General features: G+C 38.9%; 2 protein-coding genes across 3 annotated transcripts in view; both read right to left on the bottom strand.

Annotated features, from left to right (window-relative positions):
- wipf1b (WAS/WASL interacting protein family, member 1b) overlaps positions 1-1,815 on the bottom strand; it is a 39,865-nt gene extending 38,050 nt beyond the window's left edge. For both annotated transcript variants that reach the window (XM_023286037.3, XM_035955365.2), the window contains exons 1-2: positions 1,690-1,815; positions 838-1,052 (exon numbers count right to left, since the gene is read on the bottom strand). The gene's annotated coding sequence lies outside the window, so the exon portion shown is untranslated. The remainder of the gene's footprint in view (positions 1-837; positions 1,053-1,689) is intronic.
- Positions 1,816-3,620: 1,805 nt separating this feature from the next.
- On the bottom strand, positions 3,621-9,044 carry ciao2b (cytosolic iron-sulfur assembly component 2B). Its single transcript, XM_023286036.3, has 5 exons — positions 8,811-9,044; positions 7,862-7,941; positions 7,369-7,494; positions 6,395-6,440; positions 3,621-6,246 (listed from the first exon to the last, which is right to left on the bottom strand). Exons 1-5 carry the CDS (start codon positions 8,935-8,937, stop codon positions 6,146-6,148), a joined length of 480 nt encoding a protein of 159 aa, XP_023141804.1. The 5' UTR covers positions 8,938-9,044; the 3' UTR covers positions 3,621-6,145.
- Positions 9,045-20,197: the final 11,153 nt, after the last annotated feature.

The following is a 20,197-nucleotide window of genomic DNA, read 5'->3' as shown; positions in this document are numbered from 1 at the left end:
AATGTTTACAGAAACAGCCAGTGTGTGTCTGTGTGAGTCCATGCAGAGTGACTGTTTACAGCCAAATGGCATTCAGTCAAACAGGTTGCACACACACACACACACACACACACACACACACACACACACACACACACACACACACACACACACACACACACACACATTCTGCACATACATTACACTTCCTCTATACTACCTCAATATTCACTGTTATTTACGTTGTATACTTGTAAATAGAAACTGTTTGCACTACCTTTAATAAGATTTTTAAGACTTTTATCTTGCACCTTCTTGTTTGCACTGAAAAGGAGAAGCTCTCCAATCTCGTTGTTCACTGTATAATGACAATAAAGCACATTCTATTCTATTCTTCCTCCTGCATTTCTTCTTCGTGCACACAGCTGCTGCACACACCAAAAACTAAAAATATGAAAACACTGCTGTCTATTCCTGCAGCTTTTCCTCAGTAACACAACTGGAAACATGCTTGTTATGCTCAGATCCACTGTACTGAAAACACAGCAGCTCTAATAGAAAGCCTCACACTGACCATTATTAGTGGTGGGAGGAGGACAAACTGGCCTGCTGCCACATCTGCAGCCACACAACACTTTTTAACCGACTGAAACCTTCTTCACGCGCTCAAAACACGCACTTTATCCCATTTCCATGCTGGATTCGGTCCCAGCTGCTTTCTGGAAGATGACAACTTCTTTTCGTTTGCAAACCCAACTCGGGTCTCTCGGTTTCCGCTTGAGTTCAGCTGTTTTTCACTCACACACAAACAGTAAATCAACTTAAACCGGACTTCACGGGCATGTTTGCTTCACTTACCTGTGGAAGTGTGAAAGGCTGTGCACGGATAATAATCTCCCATCGACCGTCGGGTTCACTGCGGTTGGTGTTGAGCAGCGATGTGCAGCCAATCCTGAAGTGTGCAGACAGCAGGCGGCTAACAAGCAGCTAAACTGGCCTCATCCAGAGCCGTGCAGACGACGGGTCGAGTCAAGTCTCTGCTACAGCACAGTGTGTGACCAGGAAGGTTGGTGCTAGTTTCAGGGAGAAAAATGTTCACTATTAATCACGCTGACTCCACAGAAAACTTTATATAGCTTAATCAGAGCATAAATAACACAAACCGCACTGAAAAGCATTATTTAATAAAGTATGGGTGGCTAAAAAAGTAGTTTTGTTTGGTAGCTACCCTGAGAATAGAATGTCCTTGATTAGTCCCACACATTGAAGTAAATGCTAACAATCAAAACGCTAACCTGCCTTCTTTCATAACTGTAGCTAGCTAACTCTAGCTGTCTACATCTAGCAAATTAAAATCTATCTCAACTATACCATACATAATAGGAAACTCACTAAAATATTATTTAATATAGCAGACAGGTGGTTAAAAAGCAGCATAATGTGGTTGCTACTGTTGTTGTTGACGCTATCCCTAAGCTAGCATTTCAAAAAAATTGCTGTTCTGCTAACAAGCTAACTCAACAACCACACAACTGTTCATGTGACAAAGTAAAAATGTTTGCACTTTTGTAAATGCTATTAAGCTTAGCTTTACTAGAGCATAAATAAACTAAACCTAAATGAAAAACATTATTCGATATAAGCGAAGGGTGTTTAACAAGTAGTTTAGTAGCTACTGTTGGAGTAAATGGTAACAATGAAAAAGCTAACCTGACTTGACAGACTTCTGCCTCGACTGGTTGGGGTGAGGGTAACGACAAAGAAGAACCAGTGGATTCAGCAGCTGCATGTCCAACCTGTGCAACTCCAGACCAGAAAAACCTGCACAGAGTCGCAGGAAGTAAGAAGACCGAGAGGACAAAGCACAACATATGAAAGCAAGAAGCAATAAAAAGGGGAACAAGCAATAAAGAGACATGGTGCTACACAACAATGTGGTCCCCGAAAACAACACAACAGGCACCCTTATTTAACAACTATCTACATTATTATTATAGGTGAAGAACACATGAATAAAGATAACCTGTATCTCTTTATTTCCTACTACCCCACATTGTGAAATGTTCCTGTCCTGAGCTGGCCTTTTGTTGACTCAACTCTGTGTATCTACAGCTCTGGCCTCTGCTAATGCAGCTGTGTCGGCTGGACCTTTTATCCGGGGTTTTAGCAGTGATGCAATGTTTCCAGATGTGGAACAAGGGAGAGAGAGAAAAAAATCTGTATTAGTCAAGCTTGAGGAGCAGCGACTACCTTAGCCGAAGATGTATTTCTATATTTACGCCGGTGCATTGGGAGGAAACATTTAATTCCACAATCAGAGATGAGATTGTCAACAAAAACATTTCTGAAAACTTTTGGGAAAACTACAAAAACATGCATCATGATTCAAGTATTTGTACTTAACTATGAAAAAATGCATTAAACCCTTTTTTTAAACTAAAATAATGTACAGTTTGATGTCAGAGTGTTCAGTAAAATAGTTCTTCAATAGTTTAAACTCAACTTTTGACTCAACTTGCTACAGTTTAAAATATGTGTTGCAGTGTTACAGCAGCACTGTTCGTTTGTTTTTCTGCATGAGTCTTAAAGGAAGCTTTCTGGTGAGTGGGTGAACAAGCATGTTGGACATATCAGAGCTGCAGTTTGTTCTGCCAGATGACCTCCTCACATCTGATGGACAGAAGCTCTAAGTTGCATTTACATGAACAGAACAAGGGCTCCTCCTGCTGGAATAATGTGGATATAATAAATTTTAGCAAATAAATACTCCACTTCAGGACAGCCAGGCTTCATTTGCAATATTTATCTGTAAATTGAGTCATTTATTTTTACCATAATTAAGTGTGCAGCACAGAAATGAAGCACCGGACAGCCTTGATAATGCATTATAATGTGTGTTATTGGTTTGTTTTTACATTTGTGGCTCAAGTGGAGGAAGAAAATGGGTCAACCCCTTAACATCTTCAATGTTAAAACAGATTTTTTTTTTTTTTTTATTAAAGTGGTGAATATTGATTGAATTGATCATGTGTAAAAGCTGGGGTCATAGGTAACACTAGTTTTTGAGTTTAAAACTCTTAAAGGTCTGGTCTCGTTGGTTTTTGCGTTGTTTTCTTCGCGCCAAACTGTGGATCAATGTTTGAAGTGCCATAATAACCTGAGAAATAATGCAGCTGAAGTTGTTTTTCTCAAGTAATTTTGCAGGCTCGTTGATATGTACATCGTTTCTTCAATGGTTCCACCCTGCATTGATAGAATAACATAATCCAGTTACACAATGGTGCAAATCTGGCCAAAAAATGTCGATTTGTCCGTCTACTTCAATATTCTACCAACCATAAAACTTTGATTTTTCACCCTTAGATTATTTTTCCTGTGATAGGCACCAATAGGAGCTTTAGTATTTTATGAGAGAAAATGAGTGAAATTCCATCTTTTTGCATTTCTGGCCAATATTAGGACAATAATTGAGCAGGTACGACGGTGAAAACTCTCAGAAGTGGTCCCAACTGGAAGAGTTCTGTAATATTGTCACTGGGCTAAAGGAAAAATCCTGGTTTTCCAACAAAGTACTACAAATAAACTTTTACATACACTTTACTTACTAACATACATAGGTACAGACATATATCTGACAAATATGATGGTCAGGCATGAATTCTTTATTTTTTTTAAATGGTGAACTGAGGTGGAATGACCCACATGAAAATGACAGTTTTTAGAATATTGAATGAGGGGAAAAAAAACACTCTAAAACCATTACCAACTCAAAGTAATATTAAAAGAAACGAAGCTGAGTATCAACAAAACCTGAATATTACAAGTTTTACAGTTGCTGGATTCATTGCATTGGGATTTACAGGTGCACTAATACAGGGTAAGAACAAATTATTCCAATAATGCATCAGATTTTTAATTTATGTCTGCCTCCAGCAGACAAATGAACTGATGGTTTTAGTCAGTCACTGTCCAAACTGCTCAGTTTTTCTGTCTTTATAGTTTTTATTTTAGTATTTCTTTAAATAAAAAAAAAAAAAAAAAAAATCACATCACTTTCATTACTTATCTGTACATTTTTAATAAAACTTCAGCATTAATATCACATATAGTCATGGACGAAAGTGTTGCCACCAATGGAATTTTTCCAGAAAATAGACCATTTCTCTCATAAATTGTTGCAGTTACAAATGTTTTTGGTATACATGTGGTTATTTCCTTGATGTGCATTGGAAAAACACAAAAACACAGACGAAAAAAGCCAAAATTGACATCATTTTACACAGAACTCAAAAAATGGGCCTGACAAAATTGTCGGCAACCTCATCTCAATATGTGGTTGCACACCCTTTGGAAGAAATAACTGAAACCAGTCGCTTCCTATATCCATCAACAAGCTTCTTACACCTCTCAAATGGAATTCTGGACCACTCTTCTTTGGCAAACTGCTCCAGGTCTCTCAGATTTGAAGGGTGCTTTCTTGCAACAGCAATTTTAAGATCTCTCCATAGGTGTTCAATGGGATTTAGATCTGGACTCATTGCTGTCCTCTTCAGAACTCTCCAGCACTTTGTCTCCAATCATTTCTTGGTGCTATCTGAGGTATGTTTGGGGTCATTGTCCTGCAGGAACATCCATGATCTCTGACGCAGACTCAGCTTTCTGACACTAGGCCCTAAATTGCTGCCCAAACTATCTGGATAGTCTCCAGATTTCATGATTCCTGGCACCCAGAGGCAGCAAAACAATCCCAAAACATCTATGAACCTCCACCATGTTTGACTGTAGGTACTGTGTTCTTTTCTTTGTAGGCCTCATTCCATTTTCTGTAAACAGTAGAATGACATGCTTTTCCAAAAAGCTTTACCTTTATCTGTCCACAAAACGTTCTCCCAGAAGGATTGAACCTTACTCAGGTACGTTTTTGCAAACTCCAGTCTGGCTTTTCTATGTCTCTTTGTCAGCAGTGAGGTTCTTCTCAGTCTCCTGCCATAGCGCTTCTTCTCATTCAGATGACAACGTATGGTCCCAGCTGACACTTTTGCACCCTGAGTCTGCAGGACAGACTGGATCTGTGTGGAAGCTGACTGAGGATGTTTATCCACCATTCAGACTATCCTGCGTTGCATTCTTTCATCAGTTTTTCTCTTCATCCCCATCCAGGGAGATCAGCCACAGTTCCATGGGTTATAAACTTCTTGATTATATTACACACAGTGGACAAAGGAACTTCAAGATCTCTGGAGATGATCTTGTAACCTTGAGATTGTTCATATTTTTCCACAATTTTGCTTCTTAAGTTCTCAGACACTTCTGGGCTCTTCTTGCTCTTCTCCATGCTTGGTGTGACACACATAAACACACAACACAAAGGCTGAGTCAACTTTTATAGTTCTAACTGGCTTCAGGTGTGATTTCTAGATTGCCAGCACCTGTTACTAGCCACAGGTGAGTTTAAACGAGCATCACATGCTTGAAATAAAATGATTTACCAACAGGTTTAAAAGGGTGCCAATAATTTTGTCCTGCCCATTTTTTGAGTTTTGTGGAAAATGATGTCAATTTTGGCTTTTTTCTTCTGCTTTTTTGTGTTTTTCCAATGCACATCAAGGAAATAAACATGTGTATCCCAAAAACATTTGTAATTGCAAACATTTCTGGGAGAATTGGTGTATTTTCTGGAGAAATTCCAGGGGTGCCAATACTTTCGTAAATGACTGTACAAGTTGCAATTCTCGTGGCAGACTCTCCAAATATTCTTCTCTTAAAAATTTACTTCATATCTAACAATGCAAATTTCATCATATTAATTAAATAAGCACTAACTGAGGCAATTTTCTCACTTCCTCACATCGCTGAAGTGTATAAACGGAAGAATAATTTCTCTGAATTGTTGACATTTTTCTGCCTGAAGGCTTCACATAAAGCTTGTATTATTCTCTTTTGTTAAACACTGGGTTTTCCTGTAAATTTGTCAGAAAACACTGGAAATATCTGGACTCTCCCATCTGTTTCTTTGCTACATCACTGTCCACCAGTTGCAACCATTCATGGCTGGACAGGAAGCTTCAGACACATTTCAGCTGTCAAAGAAAGAGTCAAACGTGTCATTGTTGAGAGTTCTGCAGCAGAAACCAGCAGCTGAAAGCAGGAGACGGCAGAGCTGAGGTCAGATGGTTCTGGTGGACAAACACTGGTTCACCACCTCCAGCAGGGACGAGTTCTCCAGAGCTGCTGCAACTCGCTCTTTGTCTGCCAGCTGTTTATTCACTGCACAAACAAAAACATAAAAACACAAGAGAAACTTCTACATGACATACAATCATCTCATTTTTAAAACAAAGTCTTAATATTTAACATCAACGTAGTAAAGTAGGAAATATGATTCAAATCTGGAATGTGGGATGGTGTTTTTTACCTGCTTCCTCTGAGGCGTGAGTTCCAGGAGTGATATGAACATCGATCTGAGTGGAACAAGAAAAACAAACAGTGTTTAGTCCAGAACTGTCCCACAGAAAACTCCACATTGTGCTAATGCTGTTCATATTCATTTAACGTTCGAAAAAAGGAGAGGATGTTAAGGTTGTTGTGTAAGGATGCTTTCTTCTAGAAAAAAAAGGGTCACATGACAACGGGGTGACACATCAGGGAAGGACACGTAGTGACCGATAAGATCCAAGAAAGCAAACAAAACTGCACTGTTATTTCTAAAAGTCTCCATTTCAGCCTTTCCTGACTAAAATACAATCCTGGACTTTTAGGATTATATTGTTATATTGTCTGGTACAGGTCCCTAAGGCTTGTTTGTCAGTGTTGTTTTGTTATGTTATTTAAGGACCGGTCTCTCTTGAGAAAGAGATCCCGTGTGTCAATGACATTACCTGTATGAATAAACTAAGACTGATCAGTTTGTCTGCTGCTGTTCTTCTCTATTTTCTTAATATTTCACTGCTCTATCATTTTTATTGTCCACTAAGATCTAGATCTTAAAGCTTTATTCATGATTGTTTTCCAGACTCTGTTTCAGGTTAATCTAAGGTTGCCTTCTAACTTAGTCACTTGCTGTTAGCGTAGCCTTAGCCACTGGTTTGTGGGAACAGCTTGTGTTTCTTGTTCAGTTTTTCAAGTTTCTGCTTGAGAGACATTTCTGAGACCACAGAGTGACGACGGACAGAGGAGGCTGCATCAGACCTGAAGTAGCACATTTAATTCATCAATAATCAGTCAATAAAAATACTAATAGTTGGGGAAATGCCAAATATTGCCTACGTTAATCAGCCAGGCAGATAATCAGTCTATCCCTAAAACGTAGCAGTAGTTACGTGTTTATAAGGCATTAATGTAGCCTAAATGTGCATCTCTAGTAAAAAAAAAACCCACACACAAACGTACTTTGAATCGGTCCGGCAGTGAGCGCAGCAGCTTGACTTTGATTGACAGACCGATGAGCGTGGCCATGCTGCAGTGAGGGATGGTGGGAGTGAACTCAACACCTACAGTGTTTCCTGCATCATCGACCTGCAGAAAAGACAACACAGGAAGGGACTTCATAAAAAACATGCTCAATATAACCAAAATCACTGACATTTTTTTAAGGATGTTTTTGAAATGTTTTTAGGACAATGGCCTTTATACAGGACGATGAGATCAAGTACTTAGTTTAGGGAAAAGGTCTGGGATGCGAATGCTAATCTCTTTTCTTTAAAAGAGAAAAATAACTTCTTTGATAAAGTCTGTAAAAATTATGGAAATTCAGATCAATATGATTGATGGTCTGGTTCAACTGTGTTCTAACACTCCTTCACTAGACTAGGTTATCTGTGAGTCCATTACCCTGTTCATGCTTTATTCTCATCCACACCTAAAAAAAAGTAAAACTACGTACCTTGACTCGTATTTGTTCCACGACGTTGAGCTCCTCCAGAGACAGGGGATGCTCCGGGTCATTGATGGATCTGATCAGATGTAGTCTTAGTTAAAGAATTTAAGACAGCATAATAAAAACAATGCATGTGTACCTCTATTTGTCACAGCCTAATGTAGCTGACATGTCATTTTTAATATGGGATGATATTACAGTGCTTTTTGCAAAGTTATTTGAAGTGTCGTGTTCTTTGACTTGTCCAGTGCTTTCAACACCATCCAGCCTTCTCTGCTCAGGGTGAAGCTTGAAGGAGCAGGAGTAGACTGTCACCTGGCTGATGGACCATCGACTACCTCACCAACAGACCACAGTACGTGAGGCTTCAGGACTGTGTGTCTGATGTGGTAGTCAGCAGCATGGAGGTCCACAGGGGACAGTGCTCTCCCCCTTTCTCTTCACCCTGTACACATCAGACTAACACTACAACTCTGGAAGCTGTCACCTCCAGAAGTTCTCCGATGATACAGCCATTGTCAGGTGTGTATCTGAGGGGGACGAGCGGGAGTACAGGACGGTCATCTCTGACTTTGTTAACTGGTGTGAGCGAAACCATCTGCAGCTCAACGCCAGTAAGACGAAGGAGATGATCATCGAACGAACACGCTCAACAATACTGATCATATTGACATTGACTCTTGCTTCCAAACTATGTCAGCAAACAGACACAGAACCACTGTCTCCTCAATGCAGGAGTCAAAGGTTTAGTTTGTCACCTGTTTATGATTGTTTACTTCAAGTTACTTCATCTCATTAGCTTTAGCATTAGCTGCAGTAGCTGTTAACGTTAGCTAGCTCAGATAACAACTAACTCTGATTCTAAAGAAAGGTAAATATATCAGCAAAATTAACACACACGTAACTCTGAGCTGTAAAACCAGCCTGGATTAGAAGAAACTAGGAAACAGGATATCGAATATTTCTCTGTCGTCGATGGGATCGTGAACATCTTCGTCCTCCTCCGAGGCGGTGAGCAGCCTCTCCCCAGACCGCTGGAAGATCACCGGGTTGGCGTTCTCCAAACGGGCCCCTCCGGACATTTTAATCAAGATTTCGGTCCACGTTTAGCAGGAAAAACTCTCTGTTTGAACCCGGGATGCTGTCAAACACAAACTACGTAGCCGCTAGTAAGTTATGAAAGCACTTCCGGGACCGACCGACGGCAAGCGAGAAAGTCCAAAAGTGCTTTTAAAAAAAGTTAGGATATTTATATATCCGCACAGAAATTACTGTGAGAAACATTGCTTTTATATTTAGACACTAAATTACCTGCCTTTTTTTATGAGATGGAAAAAATGCAGAGTTTTGGACCAGATTATACTGTGAAAAAGTTTGCAGTTCAGGTAATCATAGTTTTGTCAGTTTAAACACAGTCTCAACTGAAAAAAACACAAAAACAAGACTTGCATGGGTGTACAGCTCTGTAAAAAAAAAAAAAAATCCGTAAGAATTTAAATAAATAAAAAGAAAAAATGGTGAAAATCTGGCAGCAAGAGTGCCAGAAAAAAAATACATAAAAAACACACACAGTGGGTGATCTATATACAATAGAAAGCTGTAATTTTGTGGATATTCCTTTTGTTAAAAGAGAACAAATTATTAATTACACAAATACAGAATTTTTTATGAACATTATGTACAATTTTGGCCTTTAAAAAACAATCATGTCTTTCAATATCTTTCTTTTGTGGTTTTACTTAACTTGTTATTATCTGTATTATACCAAATTAAAAATGTAAAATAACAGTTAAACAATTTTTAAATCCTTAATATATGTGATTTTCTTTCACATAGCAATACATATCTGTGATATAATTATAATTTTCTTACGAATTAGCATTTATAAATAGGTCTTTGATCTTTAATTTTTTTTTACATTGATTTTACTGGTTATTATGTGTAACTTCACACACCATGGAAAATCTGTGAATTACAGTATGGAAATGAGTTGCTGGGGTTTAACACAATGATATTTTACTTATTTTTCACTGGTTCAATGACAGACATGCAGGCTGACAGCTGACCAATAATTAATAAAGTCATGTATTTTACACTGACAGGTTCAGATCGTTGAAGATTTGTAATTAATGTAAATTAATCACACAGAGACCACACAGTTTGATACTACAGCCAGTGGAGAAATAACCTACGGAGAATATATTAAACATTGTAGTTTATTCAGGTGGTTGGTTCTCGAATAAAAACATCTTAAGTCACCCAAATTTCATTGTTTCTTTCATATTTGTATCTATAGACGACACACGTTTTAAGAAAATATACACTGAGAGGACATGGACAGGTACAGAAATGTGAAACAGATGAAATACTACTGGGGTCCAGCTGGACCCCAAGTGTACAGATAAAGAGGTTTTGCCAGGTGTACTGATGAGGGTTAACTTAATCCATCGTTTATTTTGGTCAGACACCAAACAACTCCACATAACTGCTGCTCATGTGCTGTTTTTCTGATATAATTTAAGTTTTGAGGGTTTTGTTTTCATTCTGCAGCAGGTTTCCTCCCAGAGTTTGTGTTCATTAATAATGTGGTGGTTTTCCTTCAGGAGAGCAGCAGCACAGTCTCAGAGGGAGAGGAAAAGGTGAAAACAGAAGAAGATGAAACAGGTTTTTCACTTAGACTGAGTCACTTGTCACCTTTCAGGGTGGTTAAAGTCGTCATCTGTCCTCTTGAAGTGCTGAATGTCAGCAGAGATCATAAGAAACACTTCAGTTCAACTGAAGAGGGACGAAAAAACCCCAGGTTCTCACAGGATTTAGCTTCACAGGGTCCAGAAATATAATAGTGATCTTGATAAATGTCTTTCCAAACTGGTTTGTAAAGAGTAAATGCAAAACTGGGATATTTTAATTAATTTGAATCAGTAAGTGTTTCTGCTTATGAGATGATGAGCACCTTTTCAGTCAGAACTCTTCATATCTGAGTCGTCTCCTTTAACTTCTTCCAAATGTGTAGTATATTGAATGTGTATGATCCATCAGGTTAGTATAGTTTAATCGGTTATCCCTGTATGATTAGTATATCTGATTCCGTTGTTGTATTCCTGTAGTTGTCAGGTCAGTATTGGATTTGTACACCCTGTCTGGTCGTTGCACCCTTTTGATTAACTTAGGTTGAATTCCTGTTTATTCCCTGATTAACTCTTATCGGCAGTGTCTGCCATCGTATCATTATCTCTGTCGTTTTGTACTTAATTCCTGCTGAGGTATTACCTAGCGTGGGTTTTTGTTTATTCTCTGTAGCTTATTGTTCATCCGTCAGTCCATTAGAAGGCCTTCTTCTGTTAGATACCCACCCCTACTTCATTGTGTGACCTCACATCACTTCCAGTTGTTGTCCTCTTGAAAATATTGTAGTTCCTTTATGTTAACTTTGTTCTGTAAATAAAAGCCTTCATATTTCTGTTTCGTATCTCACTTCCTGCACTTGAGCCTCTGGAAACCGTAACAAGTTTAGTTTAATCACAGTCTTAAAGTTTGGTTTTGGCTCAGCCTGTGGAGGTCATACATGTCCAGATACAGCAGCAGTTAATGCTCAGATTCATGCTGCCCAGAACCGAGTTATTTTTCTGACGACACATTTCAGAAGTGGGAGATATAGATGGATGCTTTGACTAGACCCCTGCTGCTCTGCTCTCTGGTGTTTTCCCAGATTGACTGCTAAACATTTTCACTGCTTTTTAGTGCATGTGATTCACAAAACATTCATGTACTTGAAGATTGGAACATTTTTTTGATATTTCTTATTCTTTCAACTTTTTGCTTTGGCCTTCTAAATTCTGTCTTTGCAGGGCATTTAGGTTAGTTTTATATTATAAAACATCCTAAATAAGAGCAGCTCGGAGGAATTATCTCTTAAAACCCATAAATGCAGCACCTTTGAACCGTCACCTCCTGTCAGACCACCTGGTGGTGAAAACGACTCGGATTGAATCATAAGAGCAACAGATTCCAGCAAACATCCAGCCTGTGGGCGATTATTGGATCATACAAATATTACCTTTCAAGGTTTTGTAGGAAAGGTGGAATGAAGAGAACTATTTACTGGTTCAAAGAAAACTGCAGCATATTCTGACAAGGATGATGGTTGCAGAAATCAGTTTATTTTCTAACAGCAGAGAGACGTAGATTATAAAAAGAGGCTGACGGGCAACAAGAGAAAACCTTCAGCAGCAGCCAGTGAACCTCAGGACAGCTCCATATGGGGGTGTGCTTGTCTTTCTCTTTTCAATCAAACCTATGTGAGAAAGACAAAGATGAATGTACCTGCTGCAGAAAAAGAGAGATGTGGTTTCAGAGCTCAGTTTTAAAGGATCAAAATATTTTGTTGGCGGGAGTTCAGACAGGGGCACATGAGGGTATGGAGGTAGAAAAGATGTCATAGTGATTCAACATCGCACACAAAGCCTTAATTCTAGTCTGGTTTAACCATTTCTATACCATTTCTGATGTGTGTTTGGTGTTGATGTCACCCAACTGCATCTAAGTGCCAACTTTCTGGGCAATTATTTTAGGTTTTCCTTCTTCATGATTCCATTTACTTTGTCTAAAGCACCAGTTCCCAGAGCATGATACTGCCACCGCCATGCTTGGCGATAGGTATAGTATTCTTCTGGTTAAAGGCTTCTCTTCTCCAAAGATATTTCTGGTCATTGTGGCCAAATAGCTCAGTTTTTGTGCCATCTGTCCACAGAACTTTCCTCCGCACACTCTAGCCTGATTTAACCATTTCATTACCACTTTTGATGTGTGTTTGGGGTCATTGTCTTGTTGAAACAACTGGCTGCATCTAAGATCCAACCGTCTGACAGAAGATTTTACATTTACCTAAAGAATGCGGAGGTAATCCTCCTTTTTTATTATTCCATTTACTTTGTGTAAAGCACCCGTAAGATTGGCAACAAAACAACCCCCCAGATACATCCAAAGTTACTTCTGGTCATTGTGGCCAAATGGCTCAGTTTTTGTTCCATCTGACCACTGAACTTTCCTCCAGAAGGCCCTTTCTTTGTCCATGGGACCAGAAGCAAACTTTATTCAAACTTTGAGGTTCTGCTTCTAGAGAAACAGAGTCCCTCTTGCATGGCAGCTTTTTAGCCCATGGTGATGTAAAACACTGTGGACACTAACACATTTCAAATCTATGTAAGAAAGATGAAGATGGATGTACCTGCTGTCTATGCAGAGGCGAGGCAGAAAAAGAGAGTTGTGGTTTCAGTATAAACAGTTCAGACAGGGGCACATGAGGTGGTCTGAAAGATTTCATATTGATTCAACCTCACACACAAACACAAAAAATAAACCCACCAAATCCTTACATGACAAAATCAAACCTTTATCTGTTTGAATCTAAGCTTCATTTTTTCACATCTTTGTGGTTTTCTCATGACTAATCAGTTTAATATCACATCAGCTTGAAGTCTTGAAGGCTTTTAAACACCTTTCAGTCTGGATTTTTTATCTCTGCTTTCCACCAACACCTTCTGGCTCTGGTGACAAATAATCTTTTGGTTCCTGACGACTCATTCAACACCTTCACATCTGACCCCTGATGCTCCATCAGCTCTGTTGATCACAGCTTCTTATTGCACCTCCAGACTGAACTTGTCTAAAATTCTGAGGATTTTCTCACCTGAAAAAAGACGTCAATAACAAACAGCTTGTAGTGTGTGTGCAATGGCTCTCAAAAGTAGAAGTTTTTTTAAATTTTAATATAATACATTTAAGAGATGTGAATATGTCCCGCTCTACCTAAATTTGACCATGAAATTAGAGTGCTTAGTACAGGACGAAATCTTTAATTTTATTATAATTTGTTACTGAATAATGTTTGCTATTTTATGGGAGCTGTTTTGCTTTTTTTTTTTTTTTTTTTTTGCAGCGCAGTAAGAAAGCTGCTAAGAAAATGAGGAAAATTTGGCAGCAATAGTGAGAGAAAAAATACAATGAAAAACTTGAAAATCATGAAAATAACTGTCAATAACTTTATTTATAAAATACAGAAATTTTTAATGAATTTGATTACAGTCAAAAAGTGTAATTTTATGGCCAAACAACAGATTACTATTTGTGCACATTATGAGAAATTTTTGACCGCTATTTTGTTTTTAAAGTCAACATGTAAAGTAATATTTATTTTTGCATGATTGTAATTTGACCCCACAGAGAAAATCAGTAAAGTAACTGCAAACTGTAAAAAGACAATACTGTTAAAAATTTGTACAGTGTGAAAAATTAATGTTTTTCAACTGTTTTAACTGTAATTTATTTGAAAAATGTACAATTATTTTATTGATTCTCCCTGTTTTGTTAAATTACAGACAATAACTGATATAAATAAATATGATAGAGAAGTGTAAAAAAAAAAAAAATAAATAAATAAATAAAAAAAGTCCACTTCAAAAATCTGCAATTTTACAAAGAAAATTAAACTGCTTCATTGTATTTAAATCCACTAAAAATATAATTATTTTACAAATTTTTGCCATTATTTTTACCGGTTTGTACAATCTTTCAATGTTCCAAGAGTCCATTATTTTTAAAACATATTTTTTCTAGCACCATTTTCACAGTTTTCTATTTATAGATTTCTTTTTACAGTGGACCTTGTGAATATTCATATATGCAGGGAATGTGTGTCAGAAGTGATGTCTGTCTCCACTAAAATGCTACAGAGCCAAAAAAGTGAACGGCAAACTTACTGACAAATTAAATTTTAATAAAGTGTTCAAATATTAGTTAAATGATGAAGTAAAGAAAGTGTCACTATGAAGTTGAAAGAAAGTTAAAAACACACTGGAAAACTTTCAACGAAAAATGAGTTTAGAAAAGACAAAGCAGATTCTCCAACCACAGAGGCCAACATCTGCATCTATGAAGTTATTTCGAGTCTGTCATGTCTCTTGTATGTTCCATAAAACAGAAATTATATCCTCATAATCTGATAGAAACTCTTTGAAAGTAAAGGACAGCAGAGTAGATAATATAGTCAATAACAAGAGGCACGGAGGAGGAGAAAGTTTGCTGCATTCCAAGTTTGTAGAAAAAGAAAAAAATGAAGATATAAAGATATAAACCACCCAGACTGGCTGATACGCAGCGAGTCTAAGGACGCTTAGTGTTGGTCGTCCGGCTGTTTTTGCTTTTAAGCTTTGAAATGAATTTTCAGCGCTTTCACCTTCAGGCAGAGAAAGAACGTTTCTCGGTTAAAAATGGTGCATATTTGTTGAAAATTCTGAAGAACACAAGAGCTACAAAACGCTAACAGAGACTCTATTAAAACATCTGGGACTGCAAAAGCATAAAAAAGATTCAGCTGCTGTGAAAAACTGCAAAACAGGGAATTATTAGAGACAGCTGGATGCTGCAGTTTGCTCATTTGGCCTGAAAGTAGAGCAGCTCAAACAAAAAGGACAATACCAGCGCTGTCGTTCCTGCAGCTGAATACATTTAGTCTCTGGACTCAGACCAGCGTCAGGATGAAACTCTGCCAACAGCTAAGACAGCAATACAGCTTCATTGCCTTTTCACAAGTGGTCTAAATAAAATCACTGACACTCTGTGTTACTCACAGAAAAAACAACATTTATTTCTCTACAACCTGTGACGTGACTCAAAAACGTCCTCAGAGAGAGAAAGAATTAATAACTGCTGCAGGAATTTAATGTCTTCTGGAACATCGGGGACACATAATTATCAAGATGGGAGAAACACACTTTTAAGCTCTGTGATTGATACTGGAGGCTGCAGAAGTAAAAGCTATGCCCAGCTACCAAGGAACGTTCCTACTACACTGGCTAACGTGTTAAGAACGTTTCTTTCTTGTGGAACTGAGAAGGATTCTTGTCTGGTTCATTGGACATGAGTTGCTGCTACAGATTTAAGCAACCCACTGCACAGAGGTGGGTAGTAACGAGTTACATTTACTCCATTACATTTACTTGAGTAACTTTTTGAAAAAAATGTACTTCTGAGAGTAGTTTTACTCTGTCATACTTTTTACTTGAGTGGATTTGTGAAGAAGAAACACTACTCTTACTCCGTTACACTGGGCTACACTCGACTCCTTACTTTTTTATTTATCACATTAGATAAGCTGTATTTTGCCGGAGAGATGCCCCCAGCGGATCTACCATATGACTGTGTTTCACCAGTCAGACGAAGCAACAATAATCACGTGACTCCGTTTCACCAGACGTCGCCCTGCAGTCACATGACCACATATGAACTGTGGAGGCATAGCGGCACAAACTCTACACACGTAGCAGACAAGGAATGAAAAAAACTGAATGTTGACATTAAAACATCATATTGACTTTATAGGAACATCGCTGGAAATTAGAAATATCCTTTAAATGGTCTTGGATGAAAACATTTTCTTTAGCAAAGCTTTAGAACTTATAGGCAATATTATCCCTCCAGCTAGTACCCTGTTTATTCCAAACAGTGTTTTTTGCAGCTGCCTGAGGGATGCAGGGATTCTTCTCCACTTTTTCTTGGAAAATGTTAAACAGCCCAACAAATATATGAGCTAAAGTAGAAGATTATTACTTTAACATTGTCATCATCTCCTCTGTGCTTGACGGATTTCCAGCTGCTGGGAGTAAAGTGAGTCACAGCGAAGCGTCCCTGGAAACACAGATGAAATAAAGAAAACAAAGCGACCAGCCTTTTTTTCTAATAGAGTCCATAAATAGGACAAAAGAGCCCATAAATACAAAAGAGTGTTCTCTGATGCAGAACAGTCTCTCCGGGGATTTCATTCAGCTCGTCTTCCCTGTTTCAGATGCTTTGAATTGCTTCCTATTATTGAGGACAGAGAGACGCTGCTAAAGCCTGCAGTCACTCAGGCCTATCTTAATAGAGATCTGCCTCTCAAACTGAGCAATCTGCCAAATCTCATGTCTGCCAGCGAATGCCACCTGAAAACAAATGACACCCAAGAGTTATTACCTGAGGAGTGATGCGGGGAATCGTGCTGAGGCCCAGATACACAAGTAAAGATAGCTGTCTAGGATTCTTGATATTTTCTTGTGGGGTTATTTTGTTTTCCTACCTTGGTGTTACCAAACGTGGGTTAACCTTTCGTTTATACGCTTAGCTCTTGTACTTAGTCCGCCTTCCCTTTAGGGGGAGTCTAGTCTGTTACGCTACTTGCGTACTCATAGTTCCACTTCCGGTTTCTGAGTACCGGATCAGTAGTAGTTTGTTTTTGTTCTGGTTGTTTCTGCAAATAAATCTTGTTAAACCGTTCACTCGCCTGCCTTGTTTCCTGCATTTGAGCCTCTGTACCCACCATAACACTTACAGCCTTTACCTTTAACATGCTGGTCTATAATTTTCTTTCTAATCTCCTGAGACAACTCTCTCCTTGGCTTCCTCTGGTCCATGTTTAGTGTGGTACACACCATGTCACCAAACAGCACAGTGACTACTGTAACCCTATAAACAGGCCGACTGACTGATTACAAGTTTGTAGACACCTGTGATGCTAATTAGAGAACACACCTTGATTGAACATGTCCCTATGGTCACATTATTTTCAGTCTTTTCTGGGGGTACCATAATTTTTGTCCAGGCCTGTTTCATGAGTTTATTTTTTAAAATAATTCTGTTGAGCCACGGTTCAAAAGCAATGTCTGATTTTCACTGGTTAACTTTCATAGAATTTTTATTATTACTTTTGTCAGATTCAAATTATTTCTGTGACCATTGTGGGTTTTTCTTTCATTAACTGAGGGGTACCAACAATTTTGTCCACTTGTGTAATTACAGGCCCTGTCAAGGGACTGCAGAGATGTACAAGCAAAGGATTTTCTCACATGGTTCTTTATTTGTGGAATATTAAAGACCCTATATTGATCATATGTTTCAGCTGAGGACTTTTTGAAATGTCAGCAGCCTCTAAATTGATTGGAAATCCAAAGACAAGTTCATTTCTGCAATATATGCATGACTGAAATATAGGAGATGATCTATAGAGTGGAAACTCTCCTTCCTACTTCCTTAATAACCCTTCACCAGTTTTGCTTTTACTCTGAAAAATGGCAAATGCTTTATTTTCAAGCCACAATCTTCAGTTACCATTAGAGAAACAGCAAAGCAATGCATCAAACAGAGGTGATATCTCACTAAAACCCTGTACTGTCCTGTTTCTTCTCTCTTCTACCAGGTTATCAGCTTGCTAAACCCCCAAAGATCAAACTGTGCTGTCCTTAAAAAACACATCCTTCCTAACGGCATCTGATTTTGGAGTTAAATAGGTCGTGCTCGCTTTAAGTTTTCCAGTGCCCTGGAAAAGCAGAGGGCCACACGAACAGATAGCTACACTGATATTTCTGTAAACTTAGTTTTATAACCTCGTATGCCTTGGTTCTCTGCCATTTTCTTCTGTCCTTCTGTCGAGTTAAATATATATTAGACTGAGAGCAGCAGACAGGCTGTACTGACAAAATCAAATTACAGTAAAAGGTCAACAGAGACCCAATCTGCTCCAATGACAGCAGGCTGGTTGAGCTGCAGACTGTTGGACTCTGGCAGCAACAGAGACGCAGCTGCTGCTTGTTACTGAGCCGTTTAAAGCAGAACATTTACATTTGACACCCTGTTTGTTGTTGTACTTTAACACTGATGAGCTTCTGTTCAGACACAAGTGCTATAATGTTCACTCTACTGATCAACACAGATGTTACAGGAAATGATACATCAGTCCTCCAGGACTTCCTTATACTTTGCGGCATTCATGCTACCTTCTACTTTTACAAGTACTTACATCATGATGCTGCCACCTCCATGCTTCACATCATGATGCTGCCACCACTGTGCTTCACATCATGATGCTGCCACCACCATGCTTCACTTCATGATGCTGCCACCACCATGCTTCACATCATGATGCTGCCACCACCATGCTTCACTTCATGATGCTGCCACCACCATGCTTCACATCATGATGCTGCCACCGTCATGCTTACATCATGATGCTGCCACCTCCATGCTTCACATCATGATGCTGCCACCACCATGCTTCACATCATGATGCTGCCACCACCATGCTTCACATCATGATGCTGCCACCACCATGCTTCACATCATGGTGCTGCCACCACCATGCTTCACATCATGATGCTGCCACCACCATGCTTCACATCATGATGCTGCCACCACCGTGCTTCTTTTACTCTGTCATACTTTTTACTTGAGTGGATTTGTGAAGAAGAAACACTACTCTTACTCCGTTACACTGGGCTACACTCGACTTTTTTATTTATCACATTAGATAAGCTGTATTTTGCCGGAGAGATGCCCCCAGCGGATCTACCACATGACTGTGTTTCACCAGTCAGACGAAGCAACAATAATCACGTGACTCCGTTTCACCAGACGTCGCCCTGCAGTCACATGACCACATATGAACTGTGGAGGCATAGCGGCACAAACTCTACACATGTAGCAGACAAGGAATGAAAAAAACTGAATGTTGACATTAAAACATCATATTGACTTTATAGGAACATCGCTGGAAATTAGAAATATCCTTTAAATGGTCTTGGATGAAAACATTTTCTTTAGCAAAGCTTTAGAACTTATAGGCAATATTATCCCTCCAGCTAGTACCCTGTTTATTCCAAACAGTGTTTTTTGCAGCTGCCTGAGGGATGCAGGGATTCTTCTCCACTTTTTCTTGGAAAATGTTAAACAGCCCAACAAATATATGAGCTAAAGTAGAAGATTATTACTTTAACATTGTCATCATCTCCTCTGTGCTTGACGGATTTCCAGCTGCTGGGAGTAAAGTGAGTCACAGCGAAGCGTCCCTGGAAACACAGATGAAATAAAGAAAACAAAGCGACCAGCCTTTTTTTCTAATAGAGTCCATAAATAGGACAAAAGAGCCCATAAATACAAAAGAGTGTTCTCTGATGCAGAACAGTCTCTCCGGGGATTTCATTCAGCTCGTTTTCCCTGTTTCAGATGCTTTGAATTGCTTCCTATTATTGAGGACAGAGAGACGCTGCTAAAGCCTGCAGTCACTCAGGCCTATCTTAATAGAGATCTGCCTCTCAAACTGAGCAATCTGCCAAATCTCATGTCTGCCAGCGAATGCCACCTGAAAACAAATGACACCCAAGAGTTATTACCTGAGGAGTGATGCGGGGAATCGTGCTGAGGCCCAGATACACAAGTAAAGATAGCTGTCTAGGATTCTTGATATTTTCTTGTGGGGTTATTTTGTTTTCCTACCTTGGTGTTACCAAACGTGGGTTAACCTTTCGTTTATACGCT

Source organism: Amphiprion ocellaris, chromosome 16 (assembly GCF_022539595.1).
Source record: "Amphiprion ocellaris isolate individual 3 ecotype Okinawa chromosome 16, ASM2253959v1, whole genome shotgun sequence".
In the NCBI taxonomy this organism is placed as follows: domain Eukaryota; kingdom Metazoa; phylum Chordata; class Actinopteri; family Pomacentridae; genus Amphiprion; species Amphiprion ocellaris.
Note: the sequence above shows the minus strand (reverse complement) of the source record. Positions and strands in the feature narration are given on the sequence as shown.

Excerpts from the sequence above, each read along its gene's own strand:
- ciao2b (XM_023286036.3), bottom strand. The coding sequence starts at position 8,937 with ATGTCCGGAGGGGCCCGTTTGGAGAACGCCAACCCGGTGATCTTCCAG. Across the intron at positions 6,441-7,368 it reads CACTGCCGGACCGATTCAAA|ATCGATGTTCATATCACTCC; the intron begins GTACGTTTGTGT and ends TGTTCCACTCAG. Across the intron at positions 6,247-6,394 it reads TCACGCCTCAGAGGAAGCAG|TGAATAAACAGCTGGCAGAC; the intron begins GTAAAAAACACC and ends TTGTTTGTGCAG.